This window comes from Ips typographus, linkage group LG12 (assembly GCF_016097725.1).
Source record: "Ips typographus isolate SLU linkage group LG12, UJ_Ityp_2.0, whole genome shotgun sequence".
Taxonomy (NCBI): Eukaryota; Metazoa; Arthropoda; class Insecta; order Coleoptera; family Curculionidae; genus Ips; species Ips typographus.
The window spans coordinates 7,815,024-7,837,981 of NC_138433.1; the positions used below are offsets into that span (position 1 = coordinate 7,815,024).

The 22,958-nt window shown below is 36.5% G+C and overlaps 1 protein-coding gene and 2 long non-coding RNA genes across 3 annotated transcripts; all 3 read right to left on the reverse strand.

The window, feature by feature from the left end:
* Positions 1 to 72: 72 nt before the first annotated feature.
* Positions 73 to 9,601, reverse strand: LOC145736277 (uncharacterized). Its single transcript, XM_081990607.1, has 3 exons — positions 9,245 to 9,601; positions 747 to 944; positions 73 to 671 (listed from the first exon to the last, which is right to left on the reverse strand). Exons 1-3 carry the CDS (start codon positions 9,533 to 9,535, stop codon positions 498 to 500), a joined length of 663 nt encoding a protein of 220 aa, XP_081846733.1. The 5' UTR covers positions 9,536 to 9,601; the 3' UTR covers positions 73 to 497.
* Positions 9,602 to 13,330: 3,729 nt separating this feature from the next.
* On the reverse strand, positions 13,331 to 14,409 carry LOC145736674 (uncharacterized). Its single transcript, XR_014180077.1, has 3 exons — positions 13,963 to 14,409; positions 13,789 to 13,871; positions 13,331 to 13,734 (listed from the first exon to the last, which is right to left on the reverse strand). It is a non-coding gene; the product is annotated as an uncharacterized LOC145736674 (long non-coding RNA).
* Positions 14,410 to 17,484: 3,075 nt separating this feature from the next.
* On the reverse strand, positions 17,485 to 18,256 carry LOC145736676 (uncharacterized). Its single transcript, XR_014180081.1, has 3 exons — positions 17,888 to 18,256; positions 17,633 to 17,722; positions 17,485 to 17,575 (listed from the first exon to the last, which is right to left on the reverse strand). It is a non-coding gene; the product is annotated as an uncharacterized LOC145736676 (long non-coding RNA).
* Positions 18,257 to 22,958: the final 4,702 nt, after the last annotated feature.

A 22,958-nucleotide genomic window follows, 5' to 3' on the forward strand; every position in this document is an offset into this window, starting at 1 on the left:
GCAATCTGCTGAATGTATACCAGAAATGTGAAAAACATTGTATTCAAAAATACCTATTAAGTCCCAGACACCAGGATGTCTCACCAGCTTACTGTTTAGCCGCCTGTGGTAAGCCTCCATCACGTTGTTCGTCCGATGCCTCTGTCCGTAAACGCTGAAATGTTGGGGGGTGACTCGTCCAATCCACTGTCGTCTAATGTAGTTCCGGAATTCGCCGAAAATTGGTTCCCGTTCCCGATCCTAATAACAGATAAAATTGTAAGTAGCTTAATCGCTCTTTATCAATATCCGTTATATGGACAGAACCTGTAACGAATTAAATGAACTTGAACCTTACCATCTGGACGATTACTTGAACACATAGAATCTAGCTTTTTTCTCATCTAGTATAAAGGATAAAATTTGAACCACAAGTTGTAATTAGGTATACATTATTTTCTTTTGTTATATTTTTGTTTTTTTTTTCTGACGCACTTCATTTTGTTATATGTATGTATTTATACGCTGTAACAATATTGAAATAAAGAAATATTATTATTATTAAATGCATCTATAATCCTGTCCGCAGGTAGAAGTGCCAACGCGTAGTGCTTCCTCAGGTAAACTTTATGGGCTGCCTCCTCTTGAATTTGCCGGGTTACACCTAGTTCCTTTGCCTTGCGCATTAAAGCCTTAAAAATAAAATAACCAGTCTTTTTAACATAATTTTTCTACAAACAGCAAATAATAACACCATTTATGCATACCTGGCAATAATGAAAAAAACAACCTTGTAGAGTCACATCTGGATATCTTGCCTTCACTGATTCGTATAGTCCCACTTCATAGTCCGTAACGACAGTCCCTCGGATGCAGGTTGGAAAGGTCCTCGCGATGTAGTCAAATACTGCGTCATAGAGTGTCCTGGTCCGGTTAGCCATGAATACATGGACCAAGGGAAATGCCTATTTAAAAAACAGAAAATACTCAATAATAAAAGGTTTATGAAGTATACACTAGGCCATCAGATAATACAGTATAATTAAATTTTTATCCAGGGCTTGTCAAAAATTCATTTTTGTTAAGCCTGAAGCCTCCAAAACTTTTAATAATTAACTCCTCTGTAGTTGCTGTGTTTCCAAGATCACAATATAGACTATAAAATTATATTATATTATAAAGAGAATATAGAGAATAAAATTTGTTAATATTATAAAACCCGAAACCAACATACTATAAAAATCATATAGTTTAGTTAGATACAAAAACCAAAACCAAACAGCACTAGTAAGTACTGGCCGTCACTGCCGTCAGTACCGTACTGTCATGTGTCCCCTGTCAACAGAGTCAATAAATGGTACTCCCATTATTGTACTCCTAAGGGACAGGTTTTTCAATTTTGGCTTTAAATTTAATTTAATTTATAAACCATACATGCACCAATTTTGATTGACAAATTTACTGTTAAAATAGTGTATTTGCATCCAGCTATAATAATTATACTATAGAATATGGTACTAGTGGCAGTGATGTTGTGATAGGTGAAAGTGCTTTGACCTATATTGTCACGTTTTGGGGGTAGCGCAGGAAGAGAAACAACAAACGTAGCTCAAGTATGTCTCCTTTATTTGTATACTGACGATGATGCCTAACTAAATCTTACTCCCAGATTAAGAGGGCCGCTAGTACCGCTACAGGCGGGACGCCCATGGGACTCTCTCTACGAGGGGGTGCGTGGGGGTGTGTGTGTGTGTGAGTGTGCGTAAGGCCTCCTGATGTGCCGCCAAGCGGAACCCGCTCGATACGAGCAGGGAACCCCTATGACCGACACGCCCTACAGGACTTACTTTAGGTACTGAAAGGGTCAAGAGTCCCGACGGTCACCACTGGGTTGCGTAAGGACTCTAGTCTGTTCAGCCTGGATTTCCAAGAAGGTATCGAGCCGTCCGGGCACTAGGAAGTTCGGACTGATGCTCGATAGACCGACCCAGAGACCAGTAATCTTCGATGGCTTGAGACGCCGATTAAATACTCATCTCGTGACCCCAATTTGCCGGTCTCGCTGATTCGGCAGTGTACTGGGGGAGACCGGGGCCAGCCTAGGTAACGGAACATGGTGCAACTTATGTTATTCGTGACATCTCCCCCCTCTGAAGAGTGTTCGCCCCGGACACTTAACCCTAACTTAACTAAATAACCTACATGCCCCATGGCTTTATTTACACCGTGTGACCAATCGTAACTTATGTCCTATTACGCTCCCCTTGTTATCTCCCTTGTGGTTCTCCTGGAATCTGTTGCTCCTTCCTGGAGGGCGGCCTTACGCGGCTTCGTCTTGCCTAACTGTGCGCCAGAGCACCCGTTACTCAGTTCGCGGGTGGTGGCGCCCTCTACTGACTTTCCTCGTCCACTTCGAAGTGCGCGGGATGGTCGCTTGTTCCGTGAGTTCCTAGGTTGTGTTTTCTAGGCGGAAGAGGCGTAATGATTGGTCAACCTACTTAAATAATTGTTTAGACTATGTTAGCTTTATGAAATATACTGAGTTTGCACCCTACTTATGCAAAATGTTACCCTTACAACTTATTTTATTGTTCCACTTCCTTGCTTTCTACGTCTGAATCCACATCGGATATATCCCCCAAAGTCCATTCATCGTAAAATGGTAAAATCCTCCCTATGTGCACTATATCCGTTTTTTTTCCTTTTTCCTGTTTTACTTCATAGTTAACTTCACTGAGTTTCCTTATTATTCTGTAGGGTCCGAACCATCGTAGCAGCAGTTTCTCACTTTTTCCCACTTTCCTAATTGGGATGAATATTTTCACCCTATCTCCTACCTCAAATTCACCATCTCTGTGATATTTGTCGTAAATGTCCTTGTCCTTTTCTTGTTTTTTGTGGATATTATCTACAGCAATTGCCCTTAACAGTAAAGCTTTCTCTCGTAATTCGTTCGTGTTCGACTCGTCCTCAGTTTCTAAAAGGGTGGCGTCCAGTGGGAGTGTGGGGTTCCTTGCGAATATTAGTTGAAATGGGCTAAAACGTGTCGTCTCCTGTTTGGCCGTATTGTGTGCGAATGTCACGAAAGGCAGATACGTGCACCAATCTGTCTGCTCTGTGTTGCAGTATAGCGACAGCATGTCCGCCAACGTTTTGTTTAAGCGTTCAGTTAGGCCGTTGCACGAAGGGTGGTATGCCGTTGTAAAAGTGCTTTTCAGACCCATAATCTGTTGTAATTCCTGCACCAGTTCGGATTGGAATACCTTGCCTCTATCGCTGAGGATGCTTCTAGGAACGCCGTGAATTAGTATTACTCGTTCCAATAAGAATTTTGCCACAGGTCCTGCCTTCCCGTTAGGCAGGGCCGCTGTGATGGCGTATCTTGACGCGTAGTCTGTCACTACTACTATCGTTGTCTTGCCTTGGTTACTTTTCCGGAATGGTCCCAGTAGGTCTATCCCTACTTTATCAAATACTTTGCCCACTTTTATTGGCTGGAGTAAGCCCAATGGCTTATCATTTGTTGGCCCTTTTCTCGCCTGGCAGTCCCTACAACCTTTAACGTAATTTCTGACGTCCTTAGTCATCGAATCCCAATAGTATTTGGGAGTAAGTCTGCTCAGAGTTTTTGTTACCCCCATGTGTCCGCTGGTAGGTGCGTTGTGAGCTTCCCACAAAATTTCCTCCCTAAGTGACCGGGGGATCACGAGTGCGTGTTCCAGTCCTTCCTTAGTTTGTGTTGCTCTATACAGAACGCCCTCCCTCAGCCTAAAATTCTTTATTTTTCGCCGTGTCAGTGCGTCAACGTTTGTTGATTCGGGGTTGCTTATTGCTGTTTTTAATTCTAGTATGGCCTTATCCTTATTCTGCAATTCTCCTATGTCTAACGTTGATATCGTGAAAGTGGGTATATCGTCTAATTCATCTAATTCGACTTCGCTCCATCCTGCCACCGGGTTCCGTGATAGGCAGTCCGCATCTTGGTGCTTACTGCCTTTTTTATAGACTACCGTGTAGTCAAATTCTGCCAACTTGAGAGCCCAACGTGCTAATCTTCTTGAGTGATCTTTTACATTGTGTATCCAGCATAATGCGTGATGATCTGTTACGATTTTTACAGGGTGTCCATAAATTAGATGCCTAAGGTAGGTCATTCCCCAGACTGCTGCTAATAGCTCCAGCTCGCTGATCGAATAGTTCTTCTCTGCTTTTGACAAGGCCCGGCTTATATAAGCTATCGGGTGGTCTTGACCGTCACTGCCTTCTTGGAGCAGAATTGCCCCTATTCCATCTATACAGGCGTCCGTGTGCATTGTACATCCTATATTCGGATTGTAATGTTTTAATACTGGGGATGACGTCAGTTTTTCTTTCAGCAGTTCAAATGCTTTCGCCTGATCTTCACCCCAGCAGAACTTGTTCTTTTTTGTGGCCTCATGTAAGGGCCGTGCCAATACCGCGTAGTCCTTTATAAATTTCCTATAAAAATTGCATAATCCTAAAAAGCTTTGTAGGTCCTTTGTTTTCTTTGGTGTGGGGAATTGCTTAATCCCTGCAAGTTTTTCTTCCTCTGGGCTTATTCCTTCTTTGCTTACTGTGTAGCCCAAAATCCTTATCTTTTCCTGCAAATATTCGCATTTACTCGGTTTTAAGGTCAGATTGGCTTCTCTCATTTTCTGGAATACTTTTTGTAATTTTGCTAAGTGTTCCTCTAAGTTTTCTGAATAAATAATAATATCATCTAGATATATTAGTATGTCCTTCCACTTTAAGTCTCTAAATATCTTATCTGCAAGTTGTTGGAAGGTTGCTGGTGCATTGCATAGACCAAAGCTTAACACGTTGAATTCGTATGATCCATGTCCCTGTGCCGTGAAAGCCGTGTATTGTTTGGACGACTCTTCTATAGGAATCTGCCAGTAACCCGAGAACATGTCCAAAGTTGTAAAGTACTTGGCATTTCCCATGTATGTGAGAATGTCATCGATTTGTGGTATCGGGTAACATGATTTTTTGGTGACTGGGTTTATAGTTCTTTTGTAATCCACGCAGAACCTCGTCGTGCCATCTTTCTTTTTCACCAGTACAACGGGGCTTGCCCACGGCGAGTGGCATGGTCTTATTACTCCGCAATTGAGCATTTCTTTTATTTGTGTGTCAATGATTTCTCGCTCGGATTGTGAGACTCTATAAGGGCGGCATTTCACTGGTTTATCTTCTGTTACTTCTATTTTGTGCTCTATCAGTTGTGTTTTGCCCATATATTTTGGTGACTTGCAAAATACGTCCCCATATTCAACCAGTAGACTCTCTAGTTCTTTTTTGAACTGCTTATCCGTAATGTGGTCCAGTTTGTGGTCTTCTAATGTCACTACTTCTTCGTCTATTCTCTGTGTTGTAAAGAGTGCTGTGGTGCTCAACCCACTGGGCTCTTCTAGCCGTGCCACCGTTGTGTCTTTGTAAATAACCCTTCTAGTTGGCCCTATGTTCTTGAGGGTCAATGATATAGAGTTTTCGGCTCTTTCTAGGTTGCATAGTAGGTTGTTGCGTACTAGCCATCCCTCGTTTTGTACTAATAACATCTCTGTAGATAGGGGTATTTTTGGTTCAGTTTTGATGGATTTTTTCTCTCCTGGCTTCAGAGTGTAATCTTCCTTTGCCTTCAACTTAACTATCAAGCGGTCATCGTTTTCTATGTAGTTCGGCAGGGTGTTCCAGGAGCTGGTTTGTGTCTTGGTCTTTCTTGGTCGGGGTTCTCTATTTTTTGAAACCAGTACCGTCACACTCGTTTCCTTGAAAGTCTCATACAGCAAGTCTTTAAGCTTCTCCCAATCTGACTCGCTGTTTGCGTTTGCGGATGTCAATCTAGGTATAGCCACCTTACTTATTTTATTTCGTATTGCCCAATCTTTCAATTTCCTACAGCAATGTTGGAGCGTATGAGTAGGGATATATTCGCTACCCTCTTCTTTTACTATCATCTGTAGGGTATGTCTGTTTTTCTTAAACAAACTGACCACGCTCCCTATGGGTAGCTTTTCTGTGTTGTAATCTGCCAAATGGTCCCTGATGGCTTTTCCCACTCCTCTATCTCTACTGGGAGCCGAAGAGACTGCAACGGCCCATGCAGTGCTGCTCGGAAGACTGAAGATGGACCCAGGTATTTCTTGGATCACTTCTCTCCAGCTTCGTGTTTTGCATGGTTTTTTGGATGCAGAATCTTGCTTTGCACCGAGCGGTATCACCAAATCTTGATTTAGGGTGAGTATGTTGGATATTAAGCAAATTGCTGCCTGCATTTCCCTTAAGAACTCCATGCCCAAAATAAGGGGTTGTGGTGTATTCTCCAATATCGTTGCTTTAATTTCTAATTTTTTCTTGTAATTGCCTCTGAGCTCCAGTGATGCCAATGTGTCGCCTAGACTTCTTACTTTCTGACCGCCAGCTGTCACAAGCAACGTGGGTGGGTCTCTGATCCTATGTTTTTTGTTGACCAGGAGGTGGCTTATCACATTTAGTTCCGCACCTGTGTCAATAATCGCCGGTACGTAATAATCGTTCACAACAGCATTTATGTATAGTATCTTATAGCACGTTGTGCCCCGAGTGGAGAGGGTGACGGGACTTAGTTTTGCCACCCCCTGGAGTTTGGGTGCTGCTGTCTACTTCTACACACAGCAGCAAAGTGGCCTATTTTACCGCAGTTGTAGCACCTGAGCCTGTTGTCATATGTCCTCGTGGATTGGTACTGTCTTTCTGGATTACTGGCATGGTTTGTGCCATAGTCTCTCCTGAGCGGTGGCGGGGTTCTGTAAGGGCGGGGATTGCCAAAAGGTGACTGTCTTTGTTCTACTGGTCCAGCGGCCTGTTCTTCTATTTGATGCTGCGGTCTAAAAGTGAGCGGTGTCGAGAACTTTTCAGGAGCGTTATCTATTGTGATGCAAAGTTTTTTGACTTCGTCCAAGTTCCTAGGTGGGTTATTAGGAAAATTTGTGAGCCAGTAGTATTTAGCTCTTGGTATATCTTTTAGCCCACTCTGGAAAATATCTACGAATTCGTCGAGATCTACGTTTTCTTTGTATTCTTCGTATAGGACCCTTAGATCATAGAAATAATTCTTTGTCTGTTCCAGGTCCCTTTGCTTCCTTTGCCTTAACTTTGCAAGCAAATGGCGACTGTTGATACCGTCGCTAAACTCAGTCTTGAATGCTTGACAAATGTGTTGCCAGTTGCTGTCAGGGTTTGCTGCTTTATATTCTCTATACCAAATGTTTGCGGCGCCCTGCAGGTACGAGTGAAAGTATAGTATTTTTAACGCATCGTTCCAGCTATTGGCCACTGCCGTTCGCTCGTATGTGCCGATAAACTGAGGGGCTGAATCACTGCCCGGGTTGAACGTTGGTGGGCTGATGAATTGAGGTAGTGCGGGTGTTTTTTCCCCTGCCTCAACCGCCGAAATGGTAATGTCCGCCATTTCTCTTGACCCCTTCTTGCCTTCTAATGCTTTATCTCCTTTCTCAGGGTGTACTTGTGCTCCTGTCTCTATCACTGTATTTTCCAGATCGTTTTCTGGTTCTTGTGGCTGCTCAGTGTCTTCCCTTCTTGTATTTACAAGCGTAAGGGTTAGGTAATCTGTTTCTTGCATCCAAGGGTCTCCTACGCTTGAGCTCCTGTGCCTTGGTTGAATGGGGCTGCTAGGATTTGCTGATCTCAAGTTGTACGCTTTTCTCATTCCTGTTAGGGCGTACGGCTTGGTTTGGCCACAGATATGGAGATCAGTAGCCCCGGGATTCAACAAGGCGCCTCCACCATGTCACGTTTTGGGGGTAGCGCAGGAAGAGAAACAACAAACGTAGCTCAAGTATGTCTCCTTTATTTGTATACTGACGATGATGCCTAACTAAATCTTACTCCCAGATTAAGAGGGCCGCTAGTACCGCTACAGGCGGGACGCCCATGGGACTCTCTCTACGAGGGGGTGCGTGGGGGTGTGTGTGTGTGTGAGTGTGCGTAAGGCCTCCTGATGTGCCGCCAAGCGGAACCCGCTCGATACGAGCAGGGAACCCCTATGTCCGACAAGCCCGAAGGATTTACTTTATGCACAGCAAGCCCCCCTTGGAGTGTCGCCAAGCGAAACCCGCTCGATACGAGCAGGGAACCCCTATGACCGACACGCCCTACAGGACTTACTTTAGGTACTGAAAGGGTCAAGAGTCCCGACGGTCACCACTGGGTTGCGTAAGGACTCTAGTCTGTTCAGCCTGGATTTCCAAGAAGGTATCGAGCCGTCCGGGCACTAGGAAGTTCGGACTGATGCTCGATAGACCGACCCAGAGACCAGTAATCTTCGATGGCTTGAGACGCCGATTAAATACTCATCTCGTGACCCCAATTTGCCGGTCTCGCTGATTCGGCAGTGTACTGGGGGAGACCGGGGCCAGCCTAGGTAACGGAACATGGTGCAACTTATGTTATTCGTGACAATATTTTACTTCAGAAATTAAAGGATTTAAAAGTTGCTTTTCTATGATCACAAGATCAAAATTAATATTATTTTTTTGTTTAAAATGTTTAAATTAGTTTTAAATCTATCAAAGTGATAAAAAAAGTTCAATAAGTTATTAAAGGTTATAATATGGAATAGTCAAAGTGAATCAGTTCAATTCATCAGTTACCTTGCACTGTGTAAAAAAGTGCTAATACATTACATTTACTGTACTGTAAAGGAAAAATATAAGCAATAAAGTAACATATTATATTTACTTGATGTGGTGTGGCAGACAGTTGTTTGACTAAGAATTTGTACCACCACTGGCTTTGTTGCTATTTGATAAAACAATGAACATGGCACAAACAGACGACACAAATCATATTCATGGTAAGTTGTTCATAATCAATAAAATCAATCATAAAAAAATAAAATATTTAACCAAGAATTTGATATCTACCAAAAAATTTTCTGTATGATAATGACAACATAACATGCCAGTGTGCTTATCTGTGAGTCTTGTAATACAGTGTATATTCCATGAAATTGATATCACAATATTATTCAGCCTTGTTGCGATATTAACATTTAGAATGTGACAAAAAATTGTATTTTATTATTTTTACCAGAATGCTGTTAAGTAATTTTTGTTTCATACAGAAAATTTTGTTTTTTTTAATTTTAAGAGTTATGTCACATTTCAAGCAAAAGGTGAGTAATATTTTAGTAATATTATTATTAAACACAATTCAATTTAAAAAACTTAATGAAACTTACATGGTCCATGCATGTTCCAAAAATGGTTAGTATCTGGGAAAATCTTGGTCTTCTCGGTACAGCTTTAAAGGTGCCATCTATAAAGGTGTATTGGGAGTCCACGAAGTTCTGTAGAAAGTCGGCGTTTTCAAATATAATAGTTTCAGCGTCTCCAGCATTCACAGATCCTGAAAAAAACAAACCACTAGCACAGTTGCTGTATCTAGGCCACTCACCTGTATTCAAAATCTGGGACAAATCCGCTAGCGCTTGGGGAATGTGTGGTGTGTTAATCTGCCGCCATCTCCTCATTGAACGTCTGATGGAGTTGAATGTCACCAATTCAGCTCCTTCGACATTGCTGCAAGAAAAATCAGATTATTACTATTTTTTTTTTTATTTATAATATAAAAATATATTTTATGTACACCTACTTTAAGGCAATTCTATCATAAATGTTATTGAGATTTCCTCTCTCCATAGTACAGGCATTTCTTAGCTGAGTCCTCAAAAGTTGGGCTGCTGCTGCTCCGTCGACTCTTGGATGGTTGTGGTGGGGATTGATGTCCTGGAATTCTCCTTCGCCTTGTACTTTTCCTGAAGCTGAACATCCAGTGTGAGGGTATTGGCTACAGGTGTAGTACCTATACAAAGAAAACAATGGTTAATTTAATAATAGTTTGTGGGGGTTCTACGATTCTGAACCAATATTTGAGTACTCACCGATTACCATTACGATTTGCTCGTAATTTGTAGAAGTAGCCGTTATGGCAGAACCTTGGTCGCTTCCTCCTTGCTGGTTTCATGGCTCTGGGGGAATTCCTGAATCTAACTGAAAAAAATCTAGACAACAAATTATTAACAAATAAAAATAAAATCGATTAAATAGACTCTCTGTAAAAAAATAATAATCGTAAATCGTGTGGAATCGCTTTCAGATCGAAATCGTTGGGCAAAAAATTTCTTTCAACAAAATGTGGCTTGGATGGTAATGGATAAAAAATCTATCACATCTATAAAGCTCGACAATTCGGAAAGAAATGATCTATCCGTTACTTCAAACTGCAGACTGCAGGTCGGTCTTTTTTCTCCTACTCCTGCTGGATGCTTGGGGCAAAAAATCTGAAGTTAGTTACTTCCGGAAAGGTTACCTTAAAAGGGAATAGGGAATATGCATTCATAACCAAATCAACTAACAATAGAAAAATAAGATTTCAGGTATCAGGAAAAAAAACAGTTCGCTTCCATTAGTGATTTTTGTATTAAAAATTGTCCCATAATTTTCTAATAATTGATTTGGTGTTATGAATTCAATCATTTTTGAAATTGATGACGTTTTCCATTGATATGTTTATAGCGAAATTCGTATTGTGCTGCATTGTTTTAATGAAATTGTATAGAGCAGGACGGAAATACTCTAAACGATCACCAATAGAAAATGCTATTAGATTCGAGAGAAGAAGAATTAAAAAACAAGGATGCAAGCATGCAAGAAATTAGTAGGCTTTCTCTCCGATCATTTTTTAGGTGTCGGAATTGGAGTTTGGAGGGTGCTTTTAGCAATTAGCCGGTGCACATTGTTTTTATTGCCGGTTGCCGGTATAAACCGGAGTATACAACGTATGACGTCAGCAAATACATATATTTTTATTTTTAAGCTTATAACTTTATAGTAGCCGTTTCGTGAACGTAATGTAATTAATAATAGCCACTCTTCTGCCGTCTTATACTTTGGCAAGTAGGGCATAAAAAAAATAGTCGCTACTGTACTATTAACTATTAATTCACAGTTTTGCTACGCTTGGCATTTAAAGTTTCATACTCCGTCACATAAAGCAAAAGATACCATCATTTTTCTTCCTAAAACCGATTCTGCTACTTGGTCTCGATAATTTTTCTTCTAAAAAGTTTATTTGTCGTACATTTTGTCGTTTTTGACATATTTACCATTAAAAATTGAAATTTTTAGTATTTGGAAGGCCGTAGCAGGTAAACGGTTGATATTAGCACAAAACGGCTTGCATATGTTTCTATCTTACTTTTATGAACATTTGTCAAATTTTGCAGTATGACCTTTAGTATACACCAGAAATAGTTAAGATAGGAACATGCAAGCCATTTTGTTCTAACTCAGGAGCTCTGCTTAGGAGCTGCGATATTCCAAAATGTAAAAATGTCATTTTTTATACGTCAATATCTCGAAAACCGTTGCAGGTAGATATACATATTATGAATAAAAATAAAATATTATATAGTTATTATTTATGAAACACACTTGAAATCGTTAGCAGAATAAAGTGTCAATATATTATGTCAAATAAAATAAGTCAAATGGTTTCAAGATAACCCATATATCCATATAGGTTTAAAAAAACTTTTTCGTAAATATACACAGTGGTTCAAATTGATTGTAATTCAAGAGTGAAAAGTATATTAAAAATAAACTCCAAAGTGTCATATAAACTGATGTAGTCAAAAAGTGCCCTCTCGCGGAGTTAGAGCACCTTAAAAGCGAGCCACAAAATGTTTTTTTATTTTTTATTCCTAGACGAAAAAGTTTCTCAAATGACATTTGGCATGCATGTTCACCATTTTGAAGTAGTCATTTAGAATTGTTTTCAGTTTTTTAAAATAATGTGGACAAATACGGGGGCTGTTCAAAAAGTTTGACAGCTTTAAATTTCTTTAAGCTGTAATTTTAGATCGTTATGATGAGGCACATGTAGTAGCCCATACTTTTTCCTAATAAAAGTTTGTCTGAACATTTCTTTTCATTTTGCATAGTTTTTCAAACACCGTCATTTTTATACGCTAATCCATAATGAAAAAATTAATACCTGTCCAGATTATTTTAAAAAATTGAAAAAAAAAACGCCAAATGATTACTTCAAATAAATGATGAACAAGCATGCCAAATTTCATATGAGTTTTATTTTAGTTCATTAATTAAGATAAAAGTTTTTTTTTCTTAGGGCATATACTTAGGGGCCGTTAGCTCCGAAAGTGGGCATTTTTCAACCATTGTTTATATGACACTTTGGCGTTTATTTTTTATGTACTTTCTACCCTTCAAGTATTCTACAATCAATTTGGACCACCCTGTAAGTGCCACATAATAAACTAAAACTATTTTTTGCTCTAAATTGGCGTTTCAAGTTGAGATCGTAGCGCCATTTGAAACGAAAATGTGGACCATTTATCTGGCATAATTAAATCACAGAAATTAAGTAGAGACATTTTACGCGCAGACGCAGAAAATACTACATTATTATTTTACTCATCAACTCATCACTATTTTCCCTCTCTCCTTCTCTTTGTTTTGTCTTTAACTTGTCAAGTGTCTATAAAAATAACGCTTCATGTTTTCATATATATATCATATAATACAACTTACTCAACTCGCCGCACACAGATGGCGCTTTTGGAAAACACTGTAAATACATATACACAACACAAACTGTAAATACATTGAATGATGTAATCAAAAATCTCCGCGGAATTTTACAATTTCTTTCATTATTATTTAGTTATTTCATTCTTAATAGTCTTACTTACTTATTACTGAAAAGTAATAATTCTTAAAAAAGCAGTTACAACTTAGCGCTACTGGCATTGAATTTACAACAATACATTAGACCTAATATTGTTTCCAAAAAAAAGTCAAGTCAAGAATCAAGAAATCCTTTAAAAATTGTATCATAATTTAAAATTTTATATTTGTTTTAAACCAAACAATAAAAAAATATTTTTTTACATTGTGTAATCCTTACCTACATATAGGTATTACAGATATAGCAGAATTACTATTCAAATAAGACTGTTTGACTTTCAGGTGTGGCTAATGATTATTGAAATAAAACATATTGTTCATTAGAATAGACCAGCTTTATAACCATGCTCAAAGTCATATTTTGTTCAAACAAAATAGGTATGTATTTTTTAATACAAACTTATTAGATATGAGACTTGAAACTGATTTAAATGTAATAAATAATTAAAATGTAGTATGTTTATTTTTTATTTTAATGTTTTTATTTAGTTTTATCATCTATCTTTCTACTAGTTTATTGTTGCTCTTGCAATAGTCCAAATAATAATACACAAACATAGGTATATTGATTAATGGTATTTTATTTCAGTATTTATCTTTTGACTATACCTATATAGTACACATATTTTGGTCATACAGTGTTAAGCTGACTTCACAATAAGACAGGCATTGGATTCTATTTAAATTTTATCACCAAAATTTGTCTTATATTAAAGCTGCTTCTACACTACCTTTACAGATTTGTTTAAAAATAATGATAGGTAGGTAATTACAAATAACATAATAACAACAAAGAGTAACAGCTAGTTAAGTTGAAATAGATATCTAGCTGTATGACAATTATTATTTAAATAATACAATTCAAACACTGGTTATTACACTTCATACTTAATGTTGTCTTAAAAAAAACACTTTCCAAGACTCTCCACATTGGGTGAAGTTTCAGAAGGGCACTGTCAACCTAAACAATACAAAAATAAATAAGTATTTAATTAAAATTATTAGCAAAACTTACCGGCTTACATTAGTGCTTGCTCTGGTTTTTTCTTATTGTTGCAAAAGACCAAATCTTCTGAGCCTTTTGAGCATTCCTTTATCCTGTAGACATAATCAGTTCAACAAAAGTTAAGGTAATACCTATTTATTTTGAAATGATTTAATATTATTATTCAACAATAACATAACTCACATCACTACTTAACGGCTTCCTAAATTAAGCCATTAAAAGCCCATACCAGCTAAAAGTAATTACAAATAGTATACTTAATTGTTGAAGTCATTAATCAAACATTTTCAAAGTTTTAAATTATGTCTGCGTCTTTTTCCCGTCTAGAATCAGAAAGTCACACCAGCAGGCCAACACCACAGCCAGTTTGAGACCTGAAAATGTATTTTGCAGTATTTGTTATTACAATATTAAAATAATCAAAGACAAGAAATTTCCAACCAAACAAAACAAACTATATTTTATTAGTTATGTGAGGTTAGAATAAGAACGAAAACCGATTATGATCATTTGCCATTTCCCCCTCCACCAGTAAAACCGAAGATTGCCGAAGTCGCCCTTACGCTCATTCCGATCTCTCATGTCGCTGTTCTGGCCGGTCGCTGTTCTGGCCGGTCGCCGTTTTGAGCCCATCTCTTCTGGCCGGTCGCTGTTTTGAGCCCATCTCGACGATTCGGAAGCGACCCGAAGTCGCTTCGGACGAGATCGGCGACGCCATCCGACTGGCGTTCGGCAGGCCGCGGTTTTGTGGAATTTGTGGAACGCGGACAGCAGGTCATATTTAATAATGGCGGCTTTGTTTACATGTTGATTGGAAATTTACTCAAATTGTGATTGATTTTTATTACTGGACAGTTTTAGACTGGTAAATCAGAGTTAAATCGATTACTTATAGTTGGGCATGTTTATATTTATCATCAGCCGAGTTTTCCTGAGGAAAGTTGCAACAGGTAAGTGGAATGGTATTATGTGGGACTTAAAATTTCAACATTTTCGTTTTTATTTCAGAAAATCTTTGATAATCTGCCCCCACAGCTCATATAGCCAATGTGCATGAAGTATACTGGAACTTTTATTAAGTAACACAATTGTCATCAAAGACAGTATTTAATAAAAACCAAATAGAAACCGTTTTTGAAATCTACCTAGCTTTAAATCATCAGAGAGGCAAATACATTTGAAAAAACTGCATCCAGCTTCAGCATATACCTGTTGAGGTATAAATCTAGTTGATTTAGTTACACAATGCTTTAATATGGTAAGAATACCTACTTCTCATATTCTCTGTGTAACATTAAATTTTTTTGTTTATAGATCCATCAATTGCTACATTTTATTGTAGTGTATACTCATGATTTTTCTGATTTGCATGCAGGTACACGAATGCAGAAACAACCAAAGTTACATATGTTTTTATAGTTTGTATATTATAATAGTGATTCTATATAAACTTGTCTGTGATAATATAACTTGTAATATCATATGGGAGTTAACAGTTAAATAAATCTATGAAATTTATAGTTTCCATTACACTAATTAGGTATAATATATTATTAAATGGTATTTATATAAGTATATCTGCTATTGTAAGTTGGTAGAAATGTTATTCTTTTATGTTAATACATTGTTTTAAGAGTTTAAAAGTTTAATTAGGCTACTATGTTTATGTCTAGGTTGGTTAGGTTAGGTTAGGTTCATTGTTTTTGACACTGTATAATTGTTAAACCTAGCAAAATGGTAATGAAATATGAATATCTTCAGAAAATTATGGACACACCATCAAATTTAAAAAATAGCACTCCTATTACTTTGACAGAGATTTGAGTGAAACTGACTGAAACAGACTTTTTCTCTGATTTTTCATTGTTAGGAAATTAGACACCACATTCTACTTTATAGGGTTTCTCCATGTTTTTCTTATAAAACTGTAATTTTTTGACACAAGTTGTGCAATGAACAATGCCAGAATTATGTTACCATGTATATATTAGTAACTATAATTATGTGTGTCATATCGACAATGCCTTTTTAGGTGCTTTATTCTATGGTGGTCCTAAGTAACTATCATAATGGTCGTACACATATATTAATGGTAAACATAATAATAACATAAATAGTGGTTTTTATAGACATGGGGAAATAAGGAGAGGTTATAAACATTAGCAGTAGGATAGTTATGATACTTGCAAAAAGACAGTATTTTAATGATTTTATATAACGGGCAATATGTAATAAATTTAGCAGGACTTGATAACAATGTGCATATGTTAACACTGTGTAATTATTACACTGTGTAACAAGCCTTTGTCTGTGGTGGGAAAGTTTTGATTTTTTTTTTCAAAAACATAGTACATGTATATTCTTCAGGTTTTTGCTGGTTGTTATATCCTATAAATGGATAAAACTGGCTATTTTACAGACAATGAAATCCTTAAAAAAATTCTACATTAATTTGAATTTTTATGTTCAAAACAAAATGATCTATAACTATCTTTAAAAGTATAGGGATATTAAATGGTCTACAACTAGAGGTTTTTGCAAAACTCGCTTTAATTTAATTAATATGAGAAAAAAAAAATTCCATATCACTACTAAATTAAATAAAATTGATGTATTTTACACATTTTCAAGTAAGGAGAAAATAAAGGTAGATTATACAACAAACTCATTATTAGTCCTGTTGTATGGTAATTTATTTACTACCTACATTGCTGTGAACTTTGAGCTGTGACAATAACTGTTAAGTTGGGTGTAAACTTTTTACCGAAGATAAAAACAAAGTATTATTTAATAGTTAAAGTAAATCTGTATCTATCTAAGACTATAGGGATTGAATGAAACAACAGCAGATTTTTCTTTGATTTGATGTATTGCGCAAAATTAATAAGGCATGCATAATCAGAGAGCGAATTTTATTCTTCGACCGACTAAAAACCTTTTTAAAAAAACGACAATCAAATATGAAGAGCGGACTTTACTAACAACTACTTGTGCGATACAAAGTTGGATTAATAAAAGACACTTAAAACTACGGTACACTGTTACTTATACTAAACCTTATCAACTAAAGCTTGGGAAGTGCGACCAAGAATGCTTGCGTCGGACTTCTCATATTCGTCAGCGGTTAAGGTGTCAGAGCTTTAACATTAAAAAGGGTATATTGGCCCTCCATAACTAGCGCATGAGCGCAATATTATTCATTTTTTTGTAAGTTCTAAGGTGTGATTTGCTCATCACCATCATTTTTGCTAAGGCAGAATTAGGTTATGTTGACAAAATAAGATGTTTTAGGTTAGGTTAGTCTTTGTACACATTGACACAACAAAAAACAGATTGTTTTTAAATTGGATGTCCAGCTTTTTGGGCCTAATCATTTTAGACTGAAATATATCAGAAATAATTTAATAAGGAATTGGGGATTTGGAAATATTGGGACAAATTATATCGGAGAAAAATGATGACACCCGTCCAAATAATAAAAATATACAAACACATATTGATTAATGATATTTCTTTCAGTATTTATCTTTTGAGTATAGTACACATATTATTAATATTAAATTAAAATAAGACAGGCATTGGAGATACTCTAATGAATACTATCACAAAAATGACTAATAACATAATAAAACCATAAGGAGTAACAGCTATAGTATAGATATCTAGCTGTATGACAATTATTATTTAAGTAATACAGTTCAAACACTGGTTATTACATTTCATTCTTTAAAATGTTGCCTTAAAAATACCCTCTTCCAAAACATTCCACATTGGATTTGAGTAGTGCCCTGTCAACCTAAACAATACAAAAATAAATAAGTATGTAATTTCAATAAATTCTAGTAAAACTTACCATCTGTAACATTAATGATTGCTCTGGTTTATTCTTATTATTATGTTGCAAAAGACCAAATCTTCAGAGCCTTTGGAGTATTCCTTTATCCTGTAAACATAATCAGTTCAATTTAAGGTAATACCTATTTATTTTCAAATGATTTAATATTATGCTTCAACAACAAAATAATACACCTCACTACTTGACGGCTTCCTAAATTAAGCCATTCAAAAGCCCATACCAGCTAAAAGGAATTTCAAATAGTATACCTACTTGTAATTGTTGAAGTCATAAACAAGCATCTCCAAAACTTTAAAATAGTCTGCGCTTTTTCCCGTCCACAACCTGAAAAGTATAAGATAGTTTGAGGCCAGAAAATATATATTGCAGTATCGGTTATTGCAATATTAAAATAATCAAAGACAAGATATTTCCAACCAAACAAAACAATATTTTAATTAATAATAATGTGAGGTTAGAATAGGAACGAAAACCGATGATCATTTGCCAGTTCCCCCTCCACCAGTAAAACCGAAGATTGCCGAAGTCGCCCTTACGCTCATCCCGATCTCTCATGTCGCTGTTCTGACCGGTCGCTGTGTTGGCCGGTCGTCGTTTTGAGCCCATCTCATTCAGATGACCCGAAGTCGCTTCGGGCGAGATTGGCGACATCATCCGAATGGCGTTCGGCAGGCCGCGGTTTTGTGGAATTTGTGGAACGCGGACAGCAGGTCATATTTAATAATGGCGGCTTTGTTTACATGTTGATTGGAAATTTACTCAAATTGTTATTGATTTTTATTACTGGACGGTTTTAGACTGGTAAATCAGAGTTAAATCGATTACTTGTAGTTGGGCATGTTTATATTTATCATCAGCCGAGTTTTCCTGAGGAAAGTTGCAACAGGTAAGTGGAATGGTATTATGTAGGCCTTAAAATTTCAACATTTTCGTTTTTATTTCAGAAAATCTTTGATAATCTGACCCCACAGCTCATATAGCCAATGTGCATGAAGTATACTGGAACTTTTATTAAGTAACACAATTGTCATCAAAGACAGTATTTAATAAAAACCAAATAGAAACCGTTTTTGAAATCTACCTAGTTTTAAATCATCAGAGAGGCAAATACATTTGAAAAAACTGCATCCAGCTTCAGCATATACCTGTTGAGGTATAAATCTAGTTGATTTAGTTACACAATGCTTTAATATGGTAAGAATACCTACTTCTCATATTCTCTGTGTAACATTTAATTTTTTTGTTTATAGATCCATCAATTGCTACATTTTATTGTAGTGTATACTCATGATTTTTCTGATTTGCATGCAGATCACACGAATGCAGTAACAACCAAAGTTACATATGCTTTTATAGTTTGTATATTATAATAGTGATTCTATACAGGGTGTCCCACGACGAAAGACCTCGATTGATATTGGAAAAAGTATAAATAGGAGAGTTTTGAAAATTTGGTAGGATACTGATGTGGGCATGCCCAATCCAACTAAAATATTTTCAAGATGGTTGCACTTCCGCTTATACCGGAAGTCGATCACAACTTTCTTATTTTAAATAGAACACCCTATATATTATTACATATTTGGATTCCTCACAAAATTCTGACCAACTTTTCTATAGAATGCCCTATGCCTATCTCTAGCCGTTTTCGAAATATTTGATGTTTTTCCAAAAAAGTGACAGTTGCAACGCTCAACATATTTTTGTACTATGTTAAAACCGTATTTCATTTTGCAATGAAACTTTGGGTTATTGTAAATAAAGGATCGTTTTATTAAACTGAGGGTGCGTAACGACTCATTTCTATACAGGGTCGTCAAAAAAAAATCATAAACTTGCCACTAAAAAAAATGAAAAATCTCAAGTTTTTTAAATGGAAACCCCCATTTTTTATGACGGAATCATTTTGAGCATTAAAAATTACTTGCCTATACCTAAAGTTTCAATTTACTTGCCTATACCTAAATCCAACCCATTTCGTTTTATTTGAGAATAAACATTTTTTCATTAGGCTGCATGGTTGGGATTAGCTGGTACTCTAGTTAGCCATGCTTTTGACACACGGTGATATTGGAGAACTGCAAAGCTGTTGATGTTATGTTGAGCGTTGCAACTGTCACTTTTTTGGAAAAACAATTGGTCTATAGTTCTTGAGATTATCAATCACCTTTCTTTTTATATATTGGCTTTATATGTGCAATTTTCAATTTACTTGGGAAGGTACGTGTTTGAAAACAGATATTTATTATATGTGTTAAAGGCTCTGCTATTATGTCTGCCACCTTTTTTAACAGTGATACCGGAAGTTCATCTTCTCCCACTGATTTTTTGTTTTTAAGACTATTAATGCATTTAATCACTTCCGGCTCTGTTACTGCCTCTAAAAATATAGATGTCTCACTATATTTCAGATGTGCGTAATCTGGTTCTAGCTGCTTTCTTGTGTCTGGACATGACTCAATGAAGTAATTGTTAATGCTGTCCAGTAAATCATTTTCATTGTTGTACCTGTTCTTAAAGTCGTGAAATATGTTACCTTTTTCTTGTTTTCCCTTCACTATATTATTAATTATTGACCATGTTGCTTTTCCTTTGTTTTCTGCTTCGATTATAAAATTAGTGCTAGATAATAGTTTTGCCTGTTTTATTATTTTTTTGAGTATATTGCAATAAGTTCTATAATACTTTTCACTTACCATATTATCTAGCATTCGACTGTAGAGATCCCTCTTAGTTGCACAAGACTTTCTTATCCCAGGAGTGATCCAAGGTTTAGTTTCATTGTTCTCTGGTTTTGGTCTACGTTTAGTAATTACCCTATTCAAGACATTTTGTAGCCTCCCTAAAAAGTATCATACGCCACATTTGCCTCACTCATACCCATGACATCCATCCAACACTCATTCAATAGCTCAATGCGGTATTGTTCTACTTTCACCCTAGAGAAGATTCTTTTTGGAACAGGTTTTATTTGCATTGTACTCTCTGCACTTTCTTGAAATTTCAAATATTGACCATGATGATCCGAGAGCGCAGTCACTACCACAGAGCCATCTGTGTATTCAAAATTTATAAAAAATCCATCTATAAGAGAAGAAGTATTCTTGGTAACCCTAGTGGGTTCAAACACCGTCTGATTCAAGTTAAATGTCAAAATCAAATCTAGAAATCTACTTTTGTTAGTATTGGTTCCCATTAAATTCACATTAAAATCCCCGCACAGAACGGTTTTGTAAAACTTATATTTTGTCTTTACTTGTGAAAGAATATCTTCAAGAGCCTTGAGAAATACATCAAAATCACCAAGGTTGGTACGATAGACACACAAAATAATAATTTTTCTGCCCTTACTTTTCACACATGCACACTCTAACTGATATTCAACAGACAACAGTTCAATTTCTTGGACAGAGTCAAATTTTAGGTTATCATTCACAAATATACATGACCCGCCATGTTGCCTTTCCTTCCTTGTGAAGAACGATTTTAGCTGATACCCTTGAATCTTGATGAACTTGATTTCCTCCTCGGTCATCCAATGTTCGGTGAGACATATCACGTCTGGTCTATCTTTTTGACTGTCGATATATACTTCCAGCTCTCCCACCTTGTTTCTTAAACATTGAATGTTTTGATGAAACAGGATTAACAGATCTTCCTCCTTTCCAACCATATCATTTCCATAAGCTATGGAAAGTTTGTCCGGCGCGTCTAGTTTTTTATCTTTAAGATTTGTGGTTTGCCCTTAACATATTTTATCTTAAGGTCCTTTTCTCCCTTCTCCATCCTGTTCTTCAATTCTTCCTTCTTAGCTTGATACTTATTTTGTTCTTGCTTGGTTCTGTCACTGCTGAAGGAGAGTCCTGAATATTTGGTTGTTTTTTTAATGTCTTTTGCTTTCAAAAAAACTTTTTTAACTTCCTCAAACGAATTCAAGATAACTCTGACAGGTCTCACTTTTCCGTTTTCACGTCTACCAATTCTGTAAACTTTTATGTTGTTTGTCTCAACTTCTACCCTTTGAGATTCGAGCAGTTTCTTGATGATATTTACGTCATGGCACTTTCTTTCTTCAGGTTCTTCAGAGTTCATCTCTTCCACCCCATATACTACTAGGTTTCTTTTTCTATGTTCACGTTCTCTAATTTCTTCTAGGGCATCATTTGTGTTGTTTTGGTTATTTGTTTTTTCCTGGTATTTTTGCTGATGTAGGCCCTCGACCCTGTGTTTCAACTCATCCAGTTCGACCCTCAATTTGTGGTTTATTGCTATCTGTTCTTCATACTTTTCCAGTAAAATAGTGTACTTATCGTCAATATTTTCTAATTTTTTCATCACGTCATTTAAAGTGTATCCAGAGCTGCCTTCACTCACCTTTACCGGATTGGGAGAACTTGTAGTTCCTAGTGAAGGTCTTTTAACCTTTTCAGTTCTTGGTTCGCATGGTTGGCAGAACCAACGTTTCCCATTTTGATTCTTTAGCTCTTTTTCATAGCTGTTTAGAGTAGCCTTAGACATACTAATACACTTTGTATGTGTCCATTTGTTACACTTGCAACATTGAATTGCATACGTGTTTTCGGTTGTGCTTTTGCATTTCGAACATTTAGCATCCACCATGATTAATTTTGATTTATACCTTTTATGTCAGTCTGGCAACGTTGCCTCTTCGAGCCGAATTTTCATGCAAGCTTTTCTTCTTGATCACTTCTTACAAACTCTTTTTGCTTATTCCACCGAGAAACTGAACCATCTGATTAGCCAATATGCACATTTGAAAATTTAATTCACACTTTAACTTAGTAAGAGAGTCGAATTTTAGCGGACGAAGTAAACAAAACAACGTGCTGACGCTCGCAACGTTGCCACCGATGAATAATATAACTTGTAATATCATATGGGAGTTAACAGTTAAATAAATCTATGAAATTTATAGTTTCCATTACACTAATTAGGTATAATGTATTATTAAATGGTATTTATATAAGTATATGTGCTATTGTAAGTTGGTAGAAATGTTATTCTTTTATGTTAATACATTGTTTTAAGAGTTTAAAAGTTTAATTAGGCTATGTTTATGTCTAGGTTGGTTTATGTTTATTTTTACTAATTTATTAATAAAAACAAATTATTATTAAATTTATTTCGCTTTTGTATATTTTATTTTTTCTCAATTTTTCCTATGAGCATGAGGATATACGAAAATAATCATTGTTTTTGACACTGTATAATTGTTAAACCTAGTAAAATGGTAACGAAATATGAATATCTTCAGAAAATTATGGACACACCATCAAATTTAAAAAATAGCACTCCTATTACT